We start from the raw sequence: 18,724 nt of genomic DNA, 5'->3' as shown, positions 1-18,724 counted from the left end.
CCTGGTGTGGGGCTCGAACCCACGAACCATGAGATCATGACCCAAGCTGAAGTCAAGAGTCAGATGCTTAACTGACTGAGCCACCCAGGCACCCCAGATTTTATTTTTTTAAATGTTACTATGTATTTCTAAAAGTTGGTGCTTTTCCAAGTTCACCTGGTCTGTTTAGATGGCCTTTTGTTGATTACTCGTTATGATTTCATCTTTAAAAAAAAAATTTTATGTTTATTTATTTTGAGGGGGGGAAGAGAAACAGAGAGAGGAAGAGGGAGAATCCTAACCAGGCTCTGTGCTGGGCTCTGAGCCTGGCGTGGGGCTCGATCCCATGAACTGTGAGATCATGACCTGAGCTGATATCTAGAGTTGGATGCTTAACCAATTGAGCCCCCAGGTGCCCCTCATCTTAATTTTTTTTAAAGAACGACCTACATGTTAGCTTATATTTGGTATTGGTAATTCCTGTATCTGAAAAGGCTGTGGAGGCTCTAAATTGGTTGCGTTTTTCTGTGGATTTGCATGCGTGCTGAACTCAGATTTGATCTTCTGGGAATCCCTAGTGTCTAAATAGCAGGTGCTATCCTCCAGAGAGGATTTACGTTACTTCTGCTGGCGTAGGAGGAGGTAGGGAATGGGGATGATATCTGGTAGCAGGGACCACTTCGTTCCTGTTAGAGAGACCTGGGAGGACGAGGGACCACAGACTCTGTTCCTTCGCTGTGCCACGCCCTGACACTGACTTCTCGGTACACAGTCCTGACATCAGCATCTGTTCCCAGGACAGACCCCGGTTTCCACACTGAGTTATCACTCACTGCTCCTTGTTCTGGGATTAGCTCACAGCTTCTTAGTTTTGGATAAGGGCAACTTGGGGATATCCCTTACTTTTGGTGAGGTCGGAGATACATGAAGAAGTATGCTCTATTTTAGCTTTAGTGGTTCTGTGGAGGGAGGGTCCCCGGTCCGTCTTGCTCCGTGCAGCCTGAGAGGACGTCCCTCTTGGCTGAGGGCAGTGTCCACCCAGCGCTCTTCACGTTCTGTGGGCACCGCTGGTGGGCGGGTCTGTCCATCTGCCTTTGCCACAGAGGGAGTTCCCAGGTCAGAGGTCAGGTCTCTCCACCTCTTTACCACCCAAGTCTGGTTCACGGTGATGCGTAATGCCATCGGCAGAAGCCCAAGTTATGGGAAAAGGACAGTCGATGGTTTTTTGTTTTTGTTTTAATTTGAATCTTCCCAGGGACCTCTTCTGCTCAACATCCATCACCGGTTCCCTGGATGAAGCCCAGACTCCTTACATGACAAGACTCTCTGCGACTCAGCCCTTGGCCGGCTTCTCCTCTGTCCCTCACCCCCTCTCTGGCACCCTGGGCTTCTGGCACTTTTCCAGCACTCCGGATCCCCTCCCCCATCTCGAATCCATTGCACCTGCTGGTCTCTGCCTGAAAGGCCCCCCCGGCCGCTGGCTTATGTGCTTGGTGAACTCCTATGAAGCCTTCAGGCTCTAGTGAAATGTTGCCTCTTCCAGGGACGCCTTCTCAGGTCACCTGGGGGAGGCCGGTCACCAGCACGCCTCCGCTCCAGGTGCGTGTGCTCGCGGGGCTCTCATTAACCCAGGGGCTCTTCCTGCCCGCGTCTCTCGGCTGAAATGAATGGTCAGGGGATTACTTGGTGAATGTCAACCCCGGAAGGAAGGGGGCGGGGCCTGCTTTTGCTCCCTCGGTATCTCTGGCCCTCAGCAAGGGCTCAATCTCGGCCGATCTCTGTGGTGTCGATTCACCCACCGTGGCCGATTTCACTAACCAGCAAGAGGTCACTGGATGTGAGCGAGGAAATCTGTGTGTGAGCCTGTATGAGCCGGATCCTGCCCTCTACTGCCTGGACAGAAGGTGCTCTAGAGACGTTGGTTAAAAGAAAGCAGGCAGGATGAGAGGTAAGGAGGGAGGGAGGCCTCTCCCTCCAGGCTCCTCTTCGTCCCACCTCCTTTCGGCCACATCAAGCTGCTTGCAGCTTCTCGAACACACCATATGGTCTCATTCCTGTTTCTCAGCCTCTCGACCTCAGCGCTGCTGAATGACATCTGGGACTGGCTCATTCTTTGTCGTGGGGGCTGTCCTGCGCCGGGGAGGATGGTTAGGGGCATACCTGGCCTCCACACCCTAGATGCCAGTGAGCACACAGGGTGGCTGCTCCGGGTGCCCCCATCCTTCCGCCCCGGGGCCCCTCTGTTCTCAGACCCGCCCTGCTCTGCCAGCCAAGTAAGGTCAAAACTCCCTGCCCTTGGGCAGTGGCAGGGAGCCCCCTGTCAGCACTTATCCAGCCAGAAGCTGAATTCTCACTTTTAAAATTCTGCATTATAATATGAGAAAGTAACATTTTATGGCGTGATAACAGCCGCTGCATTGCATGGAGATGCTTTGCTGGAGCCCGCAGTCACAGCCCCTGTGAAAGATGTGCAAAAGACAGACCCTGGAGTGCCAGACCGACAACACGGGTTCACACGGCATCGAGTCACTGACCATGTAGCTGCTGGGGTGACGGCGGGACCCCGGTGGGCTCGCCACCCACCCACAACACCCTGACCCCAGTGCCCAGCGGGTGCTTGGAGGCCCTGAGCTCAAAAGCTGACAGCACTCCCTCCCCCCGTGTCCTTTAAAATCCACAAGACTGGGGCACCTGGCTCTATCGGTTAAGCATCCGACTTCGGCTCAGGTCATGATCTCAAGGTGTGTGAGTTCGAGCCCCGCGTTGGGCTCAGCCGACAGCTCAGAGCTTGGAGCCTCCTTTGGATTCTGTCTCCCTCTCTCTGACCCTCCCCTGCTCATTCTCTGTCTCTGTCTCTCTCTCTCAAAAATAAATAAACATTAAAAAAATAAGAAAATCCACGGCACCACAAAGCACACATAGAAGTCAGAGTTCAGCCCTTACCAGCGGTAACTGCTTGATGCGTTCAGAGAAAACATCACATATTTCCCTTCCCCTGTGCTCACTGTGTCTGTCCCCTGGGCCGACAAGACCCCTGTCCCCAACCTCAGAGGACATCATCTCCCCTCCCCCTGTCACCACTTCCCACCAGCCCCTTGGGGAATTTCCCCAAGAGGCAGGGAATCGATTTCCTGGACTGGGCAAGGCTTCACCTGCTCCGTACGCCCTTCCCGGGTGGCTGATTGGCAAGTATTTCTTAAGTTTACAGACTTAGGGGCAAGATGTGGAGACGGGGTCCAGGGCAGGCAGGTGCAGTGTCACCCAACGACAGCCACTGAGCTTTCCTTTTTGCTCCTTGCTGACCTGTCCCCCCCCCCCCCCCCACCGAATAGTGCCCACGTTTGGGAAGACCTTCTTAGAGTCTGATCTGCACCTGAAATCTCTCTGCCCTTTTGTTGATGCTGGGGGCGGCCTCCCCCTGTGTTCCCACGGCTAGTACTCTTGAGGGCCTAGTTTCCTAACTGGCTTTTCTACCGATGGGCAGGTCTGGGAGGTGAGGCCCGTGGGAAGCAGAGGCTGGGGGCTGGAGAAGGATCGGTCTCCCAGGGCCCCGTGGAGACAGGACGAGTTTGCGTCTGTACGGCTCTTGGGAAGCCAGGTTAGAGCACCCAGTTGCTGTGCGCTTTGAGGGCTCAGCTGTGCCCGGGCTCCCTGACGGGATTTTCAGCCTGGCTCCCAGCCCTCCCGGCTCCCCTCCGGCCCTCAGGACCTCTGAGGTCCTTTCTGGGTCGGCTCAGCCTGCTTCTGTGAGTCCCGTGGACCGCGGTTATCAGGATGGTCGTGGGACCCTATCCGTTTGCTCGCTGCCACAGGGGGGACCGCCAGCGAGTCGGATCTGTGGACCTCTGGCTCAGGGCGAGGCCCCCGGAGCCAAGGCCGCTCTCTGGGATCATCCTAAGAGGTGAGTGCAAACTGTCCAGCCTCCAACCTCCTTCAAAATACTCCCAGCTGCCTGGAACTTTCCTGTACTTGCGATGAGCTACACTGTTTCTGGCACCAAGGCTAATTTAGGAAGAGCAAAGATGCTTCTGAGCAGTAGATCTTTAATGTCCTTCAAAATGAAGAGCGAGCTTTGGTGGGGCTCATGGAGGGCATTCTTACAACTTCGACACCTAACTGGAATTGTCAGGGAAAAAGCTGGTGCTGGTCTTGACTTTCTGGAGGTGAGAGGGGACTAAGCCACTCTGACAGTTCCTGGCTTTGTCAGCTGTACCTGCACCTGCCTGGGTTTAGGGCGCTGTTGGACCCCAATTCTTATCCTTGTTCCATCACGTGCTATGTCCCCTTGGCTGTTTCTGTCACCTGTCTGAGCCTCCGTTTCCTCCCTTGTAAGGTTGGGACCATAACAGACCCTTCATGCGATTTTGGTGAGGACTACATTGGGGTGACTTTTGTCGTCTCGTGTTCGCACCTGCATCCTCCGCCTGAGCCCTAGGCCTGGCACACGGGGAGCGGCCAGCCCCTGTTTGTTGAATGACTTACTGAGTGTATGTCAAGGGCCTGGACTCGCCTGGCACTCAGGAAATGTCTGCAGATCGCGTCCTCCTCTCCTCCCCCAGCTTTTCTCCCTACGCCCTTCTTCCCCCCCGCCAAAAGCCAGTCCTTGTCCTCCGTCCTCAGCCTGACACCCACACCGTATCCCTGGGCCTGCAGGTTACGGCTGTTTCCGCACCGGTGACCACGCATCTGCCTGGCATTTCTGGGAGAGCTGGGGGTCCCCCTTTGTCAGCCCATCAACACCTCCACCTGAGGGTGAAGCGAGGCCTCCCCTGCCACCCTTTCCATCTCTGAATCCCACCGAGCGCGGCCACGAGAAATGGTGGAGTCCCCTGGCTGGGCTCCGGGCCGCAGGCAGGCTGCCCCCGAGTCTGACCGCAGCCCTTTGGGGGCCAGGCGGGCTCAGGATTCCTGTGCTGAATCCAGAATTCGGGGGGCACTTGCTACTTCCTCAACACCCCGAGCTCTGGGAGCCCTGCTCTGGGTTCAGAAATGAGCATGGTCCCCTGCTGCCGGGCTCCCCATCGAGGGAAGGGCCTCAGGGCCCTCTGGTGAAGGAGGACACGTGTCAAATTGAAATGGACGCCTGTGGCCAGGCAGGCACACGGGGCTCTGCGATCGAGGGGAAAGACAAGGACAGAGGGGATCCAGAGCGGACGTGGCAGAGCAGGTGGCCTGGAGACAGACCAGGGCCGTGGAAATTTTTTTTCCCCTAAAGAACACGATCTTCTAAAAACCCTGAGTTGCCAGTAGTAAGAACTGTGGTGTATCTGTGGCATTTTTGGCTTCTTTTGAAAGATCAGGAGGTCTGGAAGCATCAGAGCCCAGCGGGGCTTGCTTCCTTAGGAGGGGCCAGACTGCGGGGCCCCCGGGTACCGTCTTCCCAACCTGCCGGAGGCCTCTGGGACCGGGACATAGCGGGAATGAGGGGGGGTAAGCGTGCAGCTCAGTGCTGGCTCCCGAGAGTGCTCGTGGAGGTGAGCCCCTGTCATCGCCCACAGCACTGTGTGGCGGGGCCGCTAGAGCTGACCTAAAGCAGAGAGGGTTTCAGGAAGGACATTCCAGCTCATACCGGGAGGCCCCCGCCGTGACGGCTGGGCTTGCCGGGTGCTTTCCAGCTCAGTGAGCGGCTGCGTTCCCATTGCACGGATGAGGCGAGTGGAGCTCAGAGACGTCAATCAGGTGTGGACAGAACGCACAGCCAGGACGCAGAGTCCGTGTCTTATGCCACGGGCCCACGTTTCCTCTCACGTGAGTCTCCTGCCACGCTGAGACACACAGCTGCCATAGGCTGGGCGCTTCTGCCCGTTTGTTACGTCATCTTGGCAGTGGCCTCGGGAGATAGGCAGTTTCGTGTCCATCTCATGGAGGGGAAAACTGAGGCCCAAAGGGACTGGGTGAGTGAGTGGCTTCTTTGGGATCGAACCCAGAGATCCGGCTCCAAAGCCCGGTCTTTCCTCAACGCTCCTCCCTGTACTGCTTGGTTTCTATCAGTTCTGCTGGGTTCAGGCTGTCGCTGAAACGATCGTGTGTTTCCCGCACACGCAAGGAGAGACGGAGGGGACCTGGAAGTGGCTCTCACACGCGAGTTGCAGTTGGTGACCCAGCCTGTCATCTCTGACCCTCAGAGCCTGTAGACAGGCCCTCAGATTCCCTTTGGCCTGTCGAGAGCCTCCTTCCCTGTCGCCACAGCACTGGCGTCTGCGGTGACAGCTGCTAGAGGAGGACTTCTCTCCTCCCTGGCCTGCCCGCCCCCAACCGCAGGCTCCGTGCCGCCCCCCGAGACATCGGTGTCCTAGCAAGGAAGGGAGCTGGCACTGTGTGTGCATGGAACCAGCTTGGATGTGCCACCAGTGTCTGTGGCCTGTCCCGGGGAAAGCCATTAGGCAGCTCAGAGCTGGTGGGGAGACAGGGCAGGCAGGGCCAGCTGTGCCGGCAGGATGTGCCCATTCCTGTCCCTGCCCAAGGCCCTGTGGCAATGGACTGGGCCTCTCTGCCCACACCTGGGACCCGGGACGGCCACAAAATGAATACCCCGGGGCTGGCACTTCTTAGCCAGCCTGTGGGGGCCCGTGTGCAGATGCCCTACACTGACTCAGGTCCTTTCTAACTAAGCAAAGGGGATAGAAAGAGGCCCACCTGGCCTTGCTCCTGGCTCACTCCTTAAGGCACGTGGGAATCCCACACGAGCCTCAGGAACTTTCCAGGGCTAAATGATGTCAGAAGTGTGGTGGGCTCCAAGCTCTCCAAAGAACCACTGCCTTAGCGCCTCCAAGCACAGGATACAGGGGCTGAAGGAGTCGCCCATTGCCACACGTCCCAGAGGGGTAGGGGGTGCTCCATGGAACTAGATAAAAAAACGCAGCGTCCTTGGGGCACCTGGATGGCTCGGTCAGTTAAGCGTCTGACTCCTGGTTTCGGCTCAGGTCATGATTTCACGGTTCGTGGGTTCGGGTCCCGCGTCAGGCTCCACACTGTGCAAGCCTGCTTGGGATTCTCTCTCTCTCTCCCTCTCTCTACCCCTCTCCTGCTTGTATTCTCTCTCTATCAAAATAAACCTTAAAAAATGCATGGTTCTGTGGTCCATTAAGTTTGGGAAACACGAGGTGGAAAAAAGTGTGGTATTTTTCTTCACTGCAGAACTTGTCAGAGCCTTACAGAGCTAACGTGTTGTGTTGATTCTCTAAGGGTTAGAGACACGGCATTGTTTCCAAGACGACCCAAGCATTTATTCCCCGCCACCCCGCCTCGCCGCGCCGCGAATCTTGTGGCCTGCTCAGAGCCTGGGTTCTAGAACCGGCTCAGCCACTGACACCCTGCTTGGCTGTAGGCACGTCCCTTCCCATCCATAATGCGAGGGGAGTGGGCAAGAAGCCATGAGAGCCCTCTCAGCTCTAATTCACGCTTGTACTAAGCTTCCTTCACACCTATACCAAGGGGCCTGCCTGCCCGTCTCACAGGGCGGGCGAGGGGCTGAAATGAGGTCACTGCTGTCTTTGTCCTCACCAACATCATTGCGGCTGACATTTACTGCCACCTGAGCTAAGCCTTTTCCATATGCGGTAACTCCTTCCCTCCTTGCGGCCACCCCTTGACGATGCTTTATTGTCCCCAGCGTACAGGTGAGGAAACTGAGGCCCAGCCAGGTTCACTAACTTGCCTGAGGTTGCCAGGTAGCCGATGACCCAGAGACTCTGCCTGGAGTCTACCCTCTTAGCCTTGACCCTGGTCTGCCCGAGAAAGAGCGTTGCAAACTGTGAAGGGCTGCTCCCTGGCAGGGGCATTCTTCTATGTAATGTCGCTGTGGTTCATCCAGGGGACGGACGTGGCCTCCTGGTGCGGAGCAGGGCTGAGGGGTCTGGGGGTGCCCAGGGGAGCGACTTCTCCACGGTGAGGAGGTCTGAGGCCGCCCACGGGACAGAGCTCAGACGACCGAACCCACGGGTTAGGGTTTCACACTGCCTTGGCATTACAAACCCTTCGTGCCCACGAAATCGTATCTGTAAGAGAAATATACTGGCCTTTGGGCTGAAGGGCATGAGTTTGGGGGGGGGGGGGAGATGGCCTCAGACATCAAGGACTCCTAGGACTCCACAGGCCACCACTGCCCTGGTTTATTTTGGAGGGTGTCTGAGGCCCAGAGAGGGGGACTGATTTGCCAGTGGTCACACAGCGAGTCCTTGGCCACGCTGGGAACGGGAAGTCCAGAGCCGGGCTCCGGGCTCCCGCCTGCACTGGGCTGGGGTGGTGGGGCTCTTGGGTTGCAGGCTGGGCCTCCTTAGGAGCCTGAGGGCAGGGTCTGGGCAGAGCCCTGCTGGGCCCCTCCCTCAGTAGCAGCATCGCCCAGATTGCTCCCCGGGGCACAGCTCGGGCAGCCTGGCTCCCAACGTGTAGGGCTCAGCATCTGCTGTCCACGGGGCACCGTCGGGCCCCGGCCAAGTCTGAGATGGCAGGTGCCACGCTCAGAACTTGGCCTGCACCCAGGTCTGACTTCTGTCCCCCCCCCCCCCCCACTTCCTGGCTGTGTGCCTCTAGAATTGGGCACCTCTCTGTGACTCTAACAGGTGTACCGCTGGGGGTTCTGCCCGGGGGCGGGGGGCTGCTGGTACGCCAATGCCAGACCCCTTCGCTCTCTGCTCCTCAGGGCCTGGCCCGAGCATGGTTCCGCCCTCCCCGAGGGATCTGGAGCTGCCCCGGAAAGGCAGCCTCGCCCTCCCTAGTCACGGTCCCTTGGGGAAATTTCCCGATGGCAAGTGTATGCTGAAACCCGTGGGCAGGATGCCACCCTCAGCCACTGCCCCGTGGGACGAACCTCTGGCAGCTGAGCCCACAAGGGGGAACTTGTTCGGTACACAGATCCCAGGGCCTCACCCCCCCCCCCCCCCCCCACAGACCTGATTTAGTAGGTATAAGATGGAGCCTGGGAATCTGTATCCTCAAAACTCAAGGCGTGGTCAGGTTTCTCAACTACCGATCTTGTGTGGTTCTCTTTTTTCTTCCCACCTCCCCCTCCCTCTTTCTCATGTTTTTTCCTGTCGTGGGACCCTCCACATGGACTCCTGCATGGAGGTACAGCGTGCAACAGATAAGGGCAGAGCTTCTGGCCGAAGGTAGGACCGGAGCCCTGCCTGCTGATTCTTTGATCAGCTATGGCAGCCTCTGGAGTGACCTGAGGAACCCTCAAGGGTTCCATGGAACACAGTTTGACAACTACTGCTTATTCCAATTCCTTCCTCTGTTGGGTAGAAAAACTGAGCCCCAAAGAGCTAGCCTGCATGGGGCTGGGCTAGTGAGGCTTTCTTAGGTTCTCTGAAGCTTCCTATTGATATTGTCCCTGGGGGAGACCATACAGCGCAATTACTGATGACATAGACTCTGGAGTCAGACCAGTGCTGGAGTTGAAACCCGGTTCTGCCTCTTCCTGGCTGTGTGACTTTGGGCAGAAACTTGACCTCTCTGTGCCTTGGTTTGTTCATCTATAAAATGGGGATAATAACAGTATCTATCCTGGAGGGTTACTGGGAAGATTAGATAAGTGAATATTTGCACAGACTTTGAGGCACGTGAGACCGGGCTGGCCCCGAGTTCTGACACACGTGTCCTTAGAACGTGTGCTCCCCCGGGGTGACCTTGGGGCTTCTGTCCCAAGCACTTAGGCTTGGGCAGCCTAATCGCTGTGCTGGCCACAGCAGGGAGTATGTTTCTCCTTCGAACCTAGAAAGAATGGCGTCTCGGCTGGTGGATGCTCTGGGCAAACAGGTCCAAGCCTCCCTGTTCTGAGGCGGGGAAGCCTGGGTTCTCTCACAAAGCAGCACTGGAACTACATCTGGGCTCTGAGGAGCTGGAGGGATAGCAGGTCCACACAGCCTGATGAGCAGGTTTTATCCCCAGGGACCAGTTTTGCTTGAGTCCTCTTTGCGCTCAAGATGTCTATCAAGCCGCCTCCACACTTTTTTCCTACCCCCGATGGAACTTAAATCCACTCAAATCATGGGGGAATGCGGGCCACGTGGGGCCGGTGCTTTCCAGGCTCCAAAACGCATTCAGCACTCATTTCTGAGCCTGTGAGGAGGGGAGAGGACGAGAGGACCCCGAGGCTCACGGGTGAGACAACTCACTTGAAATCAGATGCAGGGGCCAGAGCTGGAGCCATGATCCAGGCACGGCCTGGCCCCGCTGGGGAGGGGGAGGGGCTGCAAGCGTCCTCCAGATGGAGCACGGCGTGCAATTTCATAGATTATCTTGTTTTGGTGCAATTAACTGCTATTGACTGGTAACCCGTTAAGAAAGCGATCAGACAAAACCTGAAACTCAGTAATGCGGACGAGCAGTCCGCCAGTATGTCCTGGGGCCTCGGATTCAGAAGGGCGAGCAGCCCAACAATGTTGCCAGGCCTTCCTGGGGACGGGCTGGGCATTGGCAGGTCCTGCCACGTTCAGGAAGACCGGGGCAAGATTTTCAGTTACTGCTGTTCTTGCTGCTTAAAGATCAGTCCTCTTGGGATCATGTTCTCATGGATTGTTTGCTGGGGACGGTGGTCAGAGCCCTTAAGAGTACACACAGGGTTGCATATTTGCGTATGTTTTCAGTAACTGGGCTTCACGACCCCAGGTGGCGGTGGTTCTGGGACGAACTGTCCACACCCTGGCTGCCAGCAAGATCTACACCCGCGGTTGGCCTGTACCGTGACACTTCACTAGCGATGCACTGATGTTTATGTTCAAACGCTTCTAACGTACGGTCCAGATCAAACTCCTACGTTATCTTCACGTTTATAGGGCATTCTTTCATAACATAAACTTATGAACCCTTTTCTAAGACAAAGCTGTGATTGTATGTATTCCCTCCTGATACTTTATTATCCCCAAGTTCTTTTCCTACTCGACAGTGGGAACAGGTGGGAGATGTGGGCCTATGGCAGTGTTTGCCCCACCTAGTGGGGTGTGAATGGAAAAAACTTCAGAGCCGTTTGTTGGGAGCAGATGGGCTGGGGGTGGGGTGTCTGTGAGGCCCGTGTTGTGAGAATGCAGGTTTTGGGTGAGAGGCCCTGTAGATATTTTAAAACTCACGGTCAAAGGGCTGGTGACCTCGTATGTTGCAGCCACATGGCACTGGGATTCCCCACTGGGCATGGGTGTGGGTGGCTCCTGGGCCCGGGCTGTGGCCAGGACGGGAGACGCCACCTCACGTCGGGGGCGGAGCTAACCCTGAGACCGCGGCAGCTCTGTGCAGCGAGGGGTCCTGCAGCAGGGCCAATGGGGGCACGCCTCTGGCCCGGATGGAGCACCAGTGCGGGACTACAGCTTGTATCTAGTCTCCCTGACCTGGGGGTAAAAGGCTGCCGGAATGGATAGAGCAGATGCAGTCCCACCAGCAAGGAAGTGCTAGGCTGTGCCACAGACTCCTGGTGGGCAAGGTGAGCTGCCAACCAGGCCCAGCCCCTCACTGCCCAGATGGTAGAGTGGTCAAGGCACTATGGACTCCCTAGGTTTGAAATCCAGCTCTATTCTTTACTAGCTCCTTGACCCTGGATGGTTTACTTAACCTCCATTTTCTCATCAAAAATGTAGTTATCTCATCAGTTATGGGGGGGTTAACTGAGTTAATGCATGTAAAATGTGCAGCATAGACCATGGCTCGGGTAAGTGCTTTAATAATTGTTAGATTATTATTATTATTACATTATTAGGTTGTATCTGTTGGAGCCTGCCAGCATGGGTGGGAGAGCACGTGGAGGGGCCACTGAGTACAGCTGTGCAGGTTGTGCACTGTACAACTCAGGGCACCATTTCCACAGTAGTGCCTTCTGGAGTAGCGCAGTATGCAACCTGTGGGGCTGTACACTGGCCCTAGATGCCCTGGGCATCCCGACTTCAATTTCTAATAGGTACCACTTGAAGTCGGACCATCTGGGGGCAAGGTCTTGGAGAAGATTAACAAAGGAGGTAGTGTGGCTTTTGAGTCGAGCTACAAAGCTTTGAACGAGGTATGGCTCAGCCCTTGAAAAGGTTACAGGACTAGAGGAGCGATAGTTAGAATCTTGGCCAGGTCACTCCTCTCTGGGCCAAAGTTCTTCCCATCAGTCCAGGGCGGGTAGGGTGGGGTGGTGGAGTTAGTTTCGGGATGACAGAAAGGCTTTCCCCTCGTATGCCAAAGTCTGACTGATCGGCAGGGGCTGTCTGAGGCTTTGTAAAGTGAAGAAATCAGAGGCCACTTTGGGCTGGGTGGGAGGGGCTCTTTGATTGATTAGTGATGTCTGCATGAGGCCAGACAGCGGGGAGCAGTGGCATGTAAGTTTGGGCTTCTCACCCTCCTCAGCCCAGTGGTTCTCCATGCTGACTGCACCTTAGAATGCACCAGAGAAGGCTTAACCACGCTCTGATTCAGGGATGGGGCCTGGCATCGGTTAACGGTTTTCAGAAGCTCTGCAGGTGATTCTAACGTGTGGCCAGGCTGAGAACTGCCGGGGTGGACGTCCCTAAGTTCCCCGAAGTCCTGAGCTGTACGACTTCTCGGCATGGTTCATAGATCATGGAACTTTGAGCTTTCTTCCAGCAGAAATGACAGGGACTGGAGAGGATTTGTCCTTAAGTTGGGAGATAGAGGCTGAAGGCCCTGGCTGCAATCGGGGGTTGGGGCATCCAGGGTGACCTCTTCTTGGGCAACACTGTGGAGTTTCACTGGGAAGAGGCCCAGGCTTTGCATCGGAGGGATCTCCTGGGACTCGAAAAAGCCTGGCCCACACTGGCTTGCTCAGGAAAGTCCTGTGACTCCATTGATTTCTCTTTTAAGCTCCTCTCCTGTCCCCAGGGTAGGTGGGACGTTGGGACGATGCAGAGGCCCACTGAGGTCTGCAGGAAGTAACGTGCCCCAAACTCACAGGCCCATCTCTGGGCCTTTGGAAGGATGGCCGGGGCGAGAAGGAAGCAGAGGAAAGCTGACCGGGGCCGCTGAACTGGAGAACTCAGGGCCAGGGTGCCAGGCTTAGAGGTGGCACGATAGGACCACAGGCAGCCCTGGATGCTGACAGCTCCCCCAAATTACAGTCAGGGCGGCCAAGGTGAGATGTTTCTGGGAGGCCACCCTGGCCTCAGCCCCACCACGGGCCCAGAATTCAGCCAGCTTTCCTCGGCCCCTCCGGACCCAGCCCTGGAATTTCAAGGAGCAGGCCATGCAGGGGCTTTGCCCCCCGCCCGGAGCAAGATAGAAGCACTCAAATAACATAGAGTTCAATAATATTTTAAAATAAGCTTTATTTAGATTTTTTTTTTATATTTTATATTTGCATCCATGCCTTCGAGAAACCTTCCCCATGGGAAAAGTTATTTTCAACTAATTTACCCATAACTCATTCGCTATTTGACGTAGTTCTCTTAAATAAATCATCCTTAGTAACTCTTAGATTTATCTCCTAATTTACAAAAACTGAAATGAAAAGGAACTACTAAATCATTACCAGGAGTGGTTGCAATCTTAGGTTCTCATAAGTAAAGGGCAAACAGTAAAAATCAACCGAAAGGAAACAAAAAATCACGGGGGAGAAAAGTATTTTCTAAAGTCTCTCTCCGGAGAGAAAGGTGTCAGCTCCGGCCGCTCTCCCTCGCCGCCAGGCTCGGTTAAACAGCTTAGCCGAAGGAGGCCAGAAAGATCCTTATTAGGTACCCTGCCTGCTCTTGCCCAGCAACCGCCCCCTGCCCGCCCCCCCGGCCCCCACTGAGTCAGAAGGAAAGGGAACAGCCTACTGGTGCTTTTTTGTTTGCTTTAGAGACTTTGGACAAAATATCCTATCTTTCTGATAGAGATTCTCCAGCACTTTCAAATCTCCTTTCTTTGTAAGAGCTGAAAAATGTTACAGTTAGCAGAAAGCGCCACTACGGTTGTGCAGAGGGTGCGGGTCATCGAGCTGTGTTAGTTAAGGTGAAGCGGGGGGAGAGGGGGGATCCACAGGTCAACAAAAGAAAAGGTTTAAGCTAGTTTTAGGCCTTAGGAGGCCCTGGCTTAGAAGCTCACGAGTTCTCCATCACCTGGCGTTATAATGCACACGGTTCCTTTGCTGGTGAAGCCTCACTGGGGCCAATGTTGCTCCCCAAATGGGCAGATTTCCTGCCAGCCCTTCTCTCCTGGGGTGAGGGGGCTCAGGCTGTTGTGACAAGTTGAGAGGACAGGGCCCAAGGGATCCCGGGAGATTCTATTAAGTGTGGCTGGAGGAACCAACCAGAATGGGGAGGGCAGAGAGGTTCTGGTGCTGGACATTGTGTCCCCAGCAGCCCTCCCCTTGAGGTGGGTGCCTCCCCCAAGGACACCTGCCTGGCCAACATGCAGAATGACCCAAGGATGAGAAAGACACAGCTGCAGGGCAGAACCTATGGCCTCTCGCGGCCCCTCGTGGCACCGACTCGGGGCCGAGGGTCCCTGTGGCCACACCCTGTGGTCATGTGATTGGCTGTCTCACTCTGAACTCAACCGCTCTCAAAAGACAGACCCAAGAGAAGGTGACCATCACAGCTGGCCCTCTGCTCACTGAGGCCAGTTTTCCTTATTTGAGATAAATAGATATTTAGAAAGGGGGAAGAGCTATGGGTGGGAAGGAAGGTGGAGTGCACTTCCATGCAGGGGCAGAAGAATGGGGGAGAAAGAGAAGAAAGAACGGAAAAAAGCAAGCTTTGAAATCCAATGGTCCTTGGGTTCTGGCCACCCTAAAGTCTACCTTGCACAGTTTGGCAGCAGCATGATAATAGAACAGACAAGTCAACAAAACACCCGCCTCCCGCCCACCCCATGGAAAAATATACATTCCAATATTTATGTAATAATTTAGATAGAATAAGTCTTCTGCGTTTGTGCAAATAAATTAAACGGAACAATTTTCTTTTTTTTTTTTTTTTTCCATAAAGAAAGAAACGGCAACGCAATTTAAAAACTGGCAGGCCGTTAAAAAGAGCCCGTTTGACCTCCGGCACGCCGAGCCAAGGTAAGCCGCCCCCCCCCCCCCCGCCCCCAATCCCCTGGCCGGGCTCGCGGGTCTTGGCGAGGAGCCGACCTTACCCGACCACTTGGGCAGCTTGCGGATTAAAGTGACTCGGCGCCCCGGGGACAGGGTCTGGTCCCACGCGTTCACACCAGGGGGGCGGGGCGGGGGAACGGGACATCAAAAACAGACCACATCCTTGGGCAGACGGGCTCCAGGAATAGCAGTTTGGACAAGGGACATTTACAAGCACGGAGTGCACAATAGTTTTGTTATTTACAAATACACAGCAGTCCTTCAAGTTTTCAAGTTTCATAAAAAAGGAGGAGGGGAGGGGAAGGGGGGGAGGGTGAGGAAAATAAAAAAAAACAACCCAACGAACCGAACAAAAAGAAAAAAAACAAAACACGGAAAAGAAACAGAAACAAACCCAGATTAACAACACGACTGTATCGCTCCGAGGACGACAGAGAGTTGACAGAGTCACACACGGTTGGAGTATGTACATCAATTACAGAGGTGGCGCCGCAGGGGGCGGGGCCCGCGCTCGGCCACGCCCAGCACCCACGTGCGCGGGAGCTCGCGCCCGCACACGCCCCGCCACGCACGCCCCGCCGCGCCCCCCTCCCCCGCACGCACGTCCACACGCACAGACACGCCTGCGCGCGGCAGGCGCAGGGAGGCGGGTATCACCAGTCCGCGTCCTCCTCTATGTAATAATCAGGGGCGGTACCATCAAAGAGGCCGGGGTCGAGGGACTTCCGCTGCTTCCCTCTGGCGAAGACGCGCGAGATGGAGCCGAATCCCATCTTCTCTTTCTTCTTTTTCCGTTTTTGGTCTTCAAGATCCTCTAGTGACTGAGGAGTCGGGCGGGCGGCGGGGGTAGAGGGAGAAGAACAAAGCCACCTGAGCTGGGTGCGGGGGGGGGGGGGGGGGGGGGGGGGAGGGGCGAGGGGACAGGGGGCGGGCAGGCGGCGGCGGGGGACACGGGTGGGTGAAATGCCAGGGTCTGCCCCTCCTCGCTGGCGGAGCCCACTTGCGGAAGCTCTCTGGGACCACGGCGGGACCCACCCAAGGCCGCTGTGAGGGTGGCAGCGAGGACCACCGTGCTTACAGCAGTGCCGGGTTATGATAACCCTTTAAACGACCGCTAGCTGCCGCTCTACAGCTGTCAGTTTGCCCACACCCTTGGGGTGCTTCCTGACGGCCTGCAGGAGCGCGTCTGCGCACTTGGCTCCCGCTGGGCCCCGGGCCTCGTCTGCGGGGACACTGCGGCAGGGGTACAGGTTGCCTGTAAAAACAAAGTCCCCATGGGAAAGGAGCCCCAGGGGCGCCTGGAAAATGAGGAAGGGGGCGACCTGAGCTTCGTGCCAGCCACGAGCAAGGGCCCTGGACCTTAAGGCCTTGGCCAAGAGGGTGGACTAGAGCGGGGAGGCTGGAGCTTGAGTTCTCGTCCTAACTAGGTCACTACCCATGGACTCTTCGAGTGCCCCTTGCCTCTCTCTGAGCCCAGTTTCCTCAGCTGTGATGTGGAGACCACAGTGATGTTGGGGATGGCCTCCTGTGCGGGCTAATGGGCCAGACGGTGGTGTCTATAGGAGGGCTTTACAAACTGTCCAGTGCCTTACACAAAGACATGGAGTGTCATTGGGCGAAAGGTGGAGGTTAGACTAATGGTGCCCAAAACACACCAGAATTACCTGAATTCCAGGGCCCATCCCACACCTGGGGGCTCAGATCCTTCAGGCTTAAAGGCCCCCGGAATCTGCATTTGCAAAGTCTTTCCTGGTGGACCCTGATGGAGATGCACAGACCAGCATCTGGGAACCCCAGGACTAGAGAGTCCGTCTCAGAGACCCCTCTCGACTCTCAGTCCAGGTTTTCCTGCCTGCGGTCCCCTCCTCACTGCTGACAGGGTACTGAAAGAACAGTTTCTTGCAGCAAGGGACCCAGTGAGCCTCTGGCCTGGGTCATCAACCATTGGCTGCCAGGAGCCACTCACCAGGGCAGTGGGACGGAGGATGTATGATGCACTTAGTGGGTCCACAGACTGGAAAGAGGATAGGGGAGGGCAGACGAGGCACCGAGCCTGGCTCAGACGCCAAACCTGGATGGACTGAAGCAGTGGCTTAACTCTTCTCTGCCTTGGGTGTCCAAGAATGGAAGTGGGGATGCCGAGGGCCCAGGGGAACAAGGGGTGGGGGGAGTGGGCCCAAAGGGCCAGGGGAGGCACACCTACCTGTACAATAGGGTTGTGCAGGTTCTTCTGAACTGGGCCGGGACTGTCGCCCTGCAGCCAAAAAGAGGGAGAAGATGAAACAGAGACGCAAGACACATGGGAGCAGAGGTGGCCCGTGGAGCATGGGGCCTTAGCCCTCTCTTAGGGACCACCCTGCCTCTGTGCTGGGGAACCCACCCCCGCCCGCCCTGAAGCAGACACTCCCAGATGGCTCAGCAATGGCACCTGGGGTTCAAGACGCTGCCTGGTCCAGAGGTCCTGGGGTGCTCTTGCCTACTCAGGTCTCTCAATGACCCCCTTCCCCCACCCAACACCCGCTGATCAACAGATCAGTCAATTGAAGGCTTCTAAGTTCCTGTCCCAATTGGTCCATCAAGTTGGGACTGGAGGTTGGTTATGCTTGGGATTTTTCATAAATATGGTTTTAAAGACAACACAAAAAAATTTCAGGACAGGAAGACACGGGAGACCATGTAGCTTCTAATTCCCCCCCGCAATTCAATGCATTTCTTATTTTCTGGAGGTGCAGGCAGGGCTCATTAGCCTGATTTACAGATACAGAGAGGCTCTGGACAATCCAACGTGATGGAACTAATTGTAAGCGGAACAGGAACAGATCTGGGACTGTTTCTTCCTGGTCCAGTGCTGCTTTCCGTGGGCAGGCAAAGGTGGCTGTACGCAAAGCCTTCGCTACAGCCCAGACTCTGGCTTCCCTGCCTGGGGGGGCAAACGGATCCCTGGGATCACAAGTCATTAGTTGGGGGGGGGGGCCCTCTGATGGTGGTTTCCAGAATTGCAGGCAAAATATCCATGAAAAAAACAAAGTATGTCATCTGGGCCAAAGTCCATCAATCTTCAACTTCCCTGTACTTGGTCCCCACCTCTGCTCTAAATTAGTGGCCACAGAGTAAGAGGATGGGGAAGTCCTTAGTCTGGGCTGGGCTGTTCTTGCTGGTACTAGGTCCAAGGCCTGAGAACAGAGGGTTACCTGGTGCTTTTTCTAGGCTCTTCTTGGCTTACCTGTGTGCACATCTGTTGAAATGGGGGATGAACGTGGCTGAGGGTGGGCGGGAAGGGAACAAATGCTAGTTTAGTCTTTAGTCCCAGCCCAAGGTTTGCAAACAGAAACTAATCTGGCGGGCCACTGAGATAGGTCTACTTTAATGGGGAAGAGAATGAAGCCAGTGCCCACTGAAATACCTGTGTGCGGACAACTGGCTTATCAAAGCACCCATTTCCTGGCAGCAGGGGGCCTGTGATCTCGGAAATAAATATGCTGGACTGCCACCTGTAACAGCCGGTATGTGTCAAGGCCAAGTTGAGCAAAAGGCTAGGCCAAATGCAATTCAAGAGGTCTTTAGAGAACCCGTGCTGAGAATGGGCTTTCCTACGGGATTTTGGCTATCAGAGCCCCCCCTTGGGCCCACCACAAGAAGACAAAATATGGCGCCTGGGAAGGTCTTCTCATTTGGGGTGTGCATGGCTACTCTTAAGTCTCTGGCCCATGGTCGAAGAATGAGGGGACCCTTGGCTGTTGAGTA

General features: G+C 55.7%; 1 protein-coding gene and 1 long non-coding RNA gene across 10 annotated transcripts in view; one reads left to right on the top strand and one right to left on the bottom strand.

Annotated features, from left to right (window-relative positions):
• Positions 1–18,724, bottom strand: part of KAZN (kazrin, periplakin interacting protein) — a 1,126,623-nt gene that overhangs the window by 36,132 nt on the left and 1,071,767 nt on the right. For 5 of the 7 annotated variants that reach the window (XM_023260038.2, XM_023260039.2, XM_023260042.2 and 2 more), the window contains 2 exons: positions 17,184–17,234; positions 15,678–15,801 (listed from right to left, as the gene is read on the bottom strand). In XM_023260038.2, coding sequence (XP_023115806.1) covers positions 15,678–15,801; positions 17,184–17,234 — 175 coding nt within the window. Of the gene's footprint in view, positions 1–13,209; positions 15,802–17,183; positions 17,235–18,724 lie in introns of those variants that run through there. The other 2 variants (XM_023260043.2, XM_045034763.1) reach the window with 2 other exon arrangements.
• The window catches only part of LOC111561932, a 28,560-nt gene that overhangs the window by 4,939 nt on the left and 4,897 nt on the right, over positions 1–18,724 (top strand). For all 3 annotated transcript variants that reach the window (XR_006583694.1, XR_006583693.1, XR_006583692.1), the window contains one exon: positions 14,871–14,947. This is a non-coding gene — a long non-coding RNA (uncharacterized LOC111561932). The remainder of the gene's footprint in view (positions 1–14,870; positions 14,948–18,724) is intronic.

Source organism: Felis catus, chromosome C1 (assembly GCF_018350175.1).
Source record: "Felis catus isolate Fca126 chromosome C1, F.catus_Fca126_mat1.0, whole genome shotgun sequence".
In the NCBI taxonomy this organism is placed as follows: Eukaryota; Metazoa; Chordata; class Mammalia; order Carnivora; family Felidae; genus Felis; species Felis catus.
Note: the sequence above shows the minus strand (reverse complement) of the source record. Positions and strands in the feature narration are given on the sequence as shown.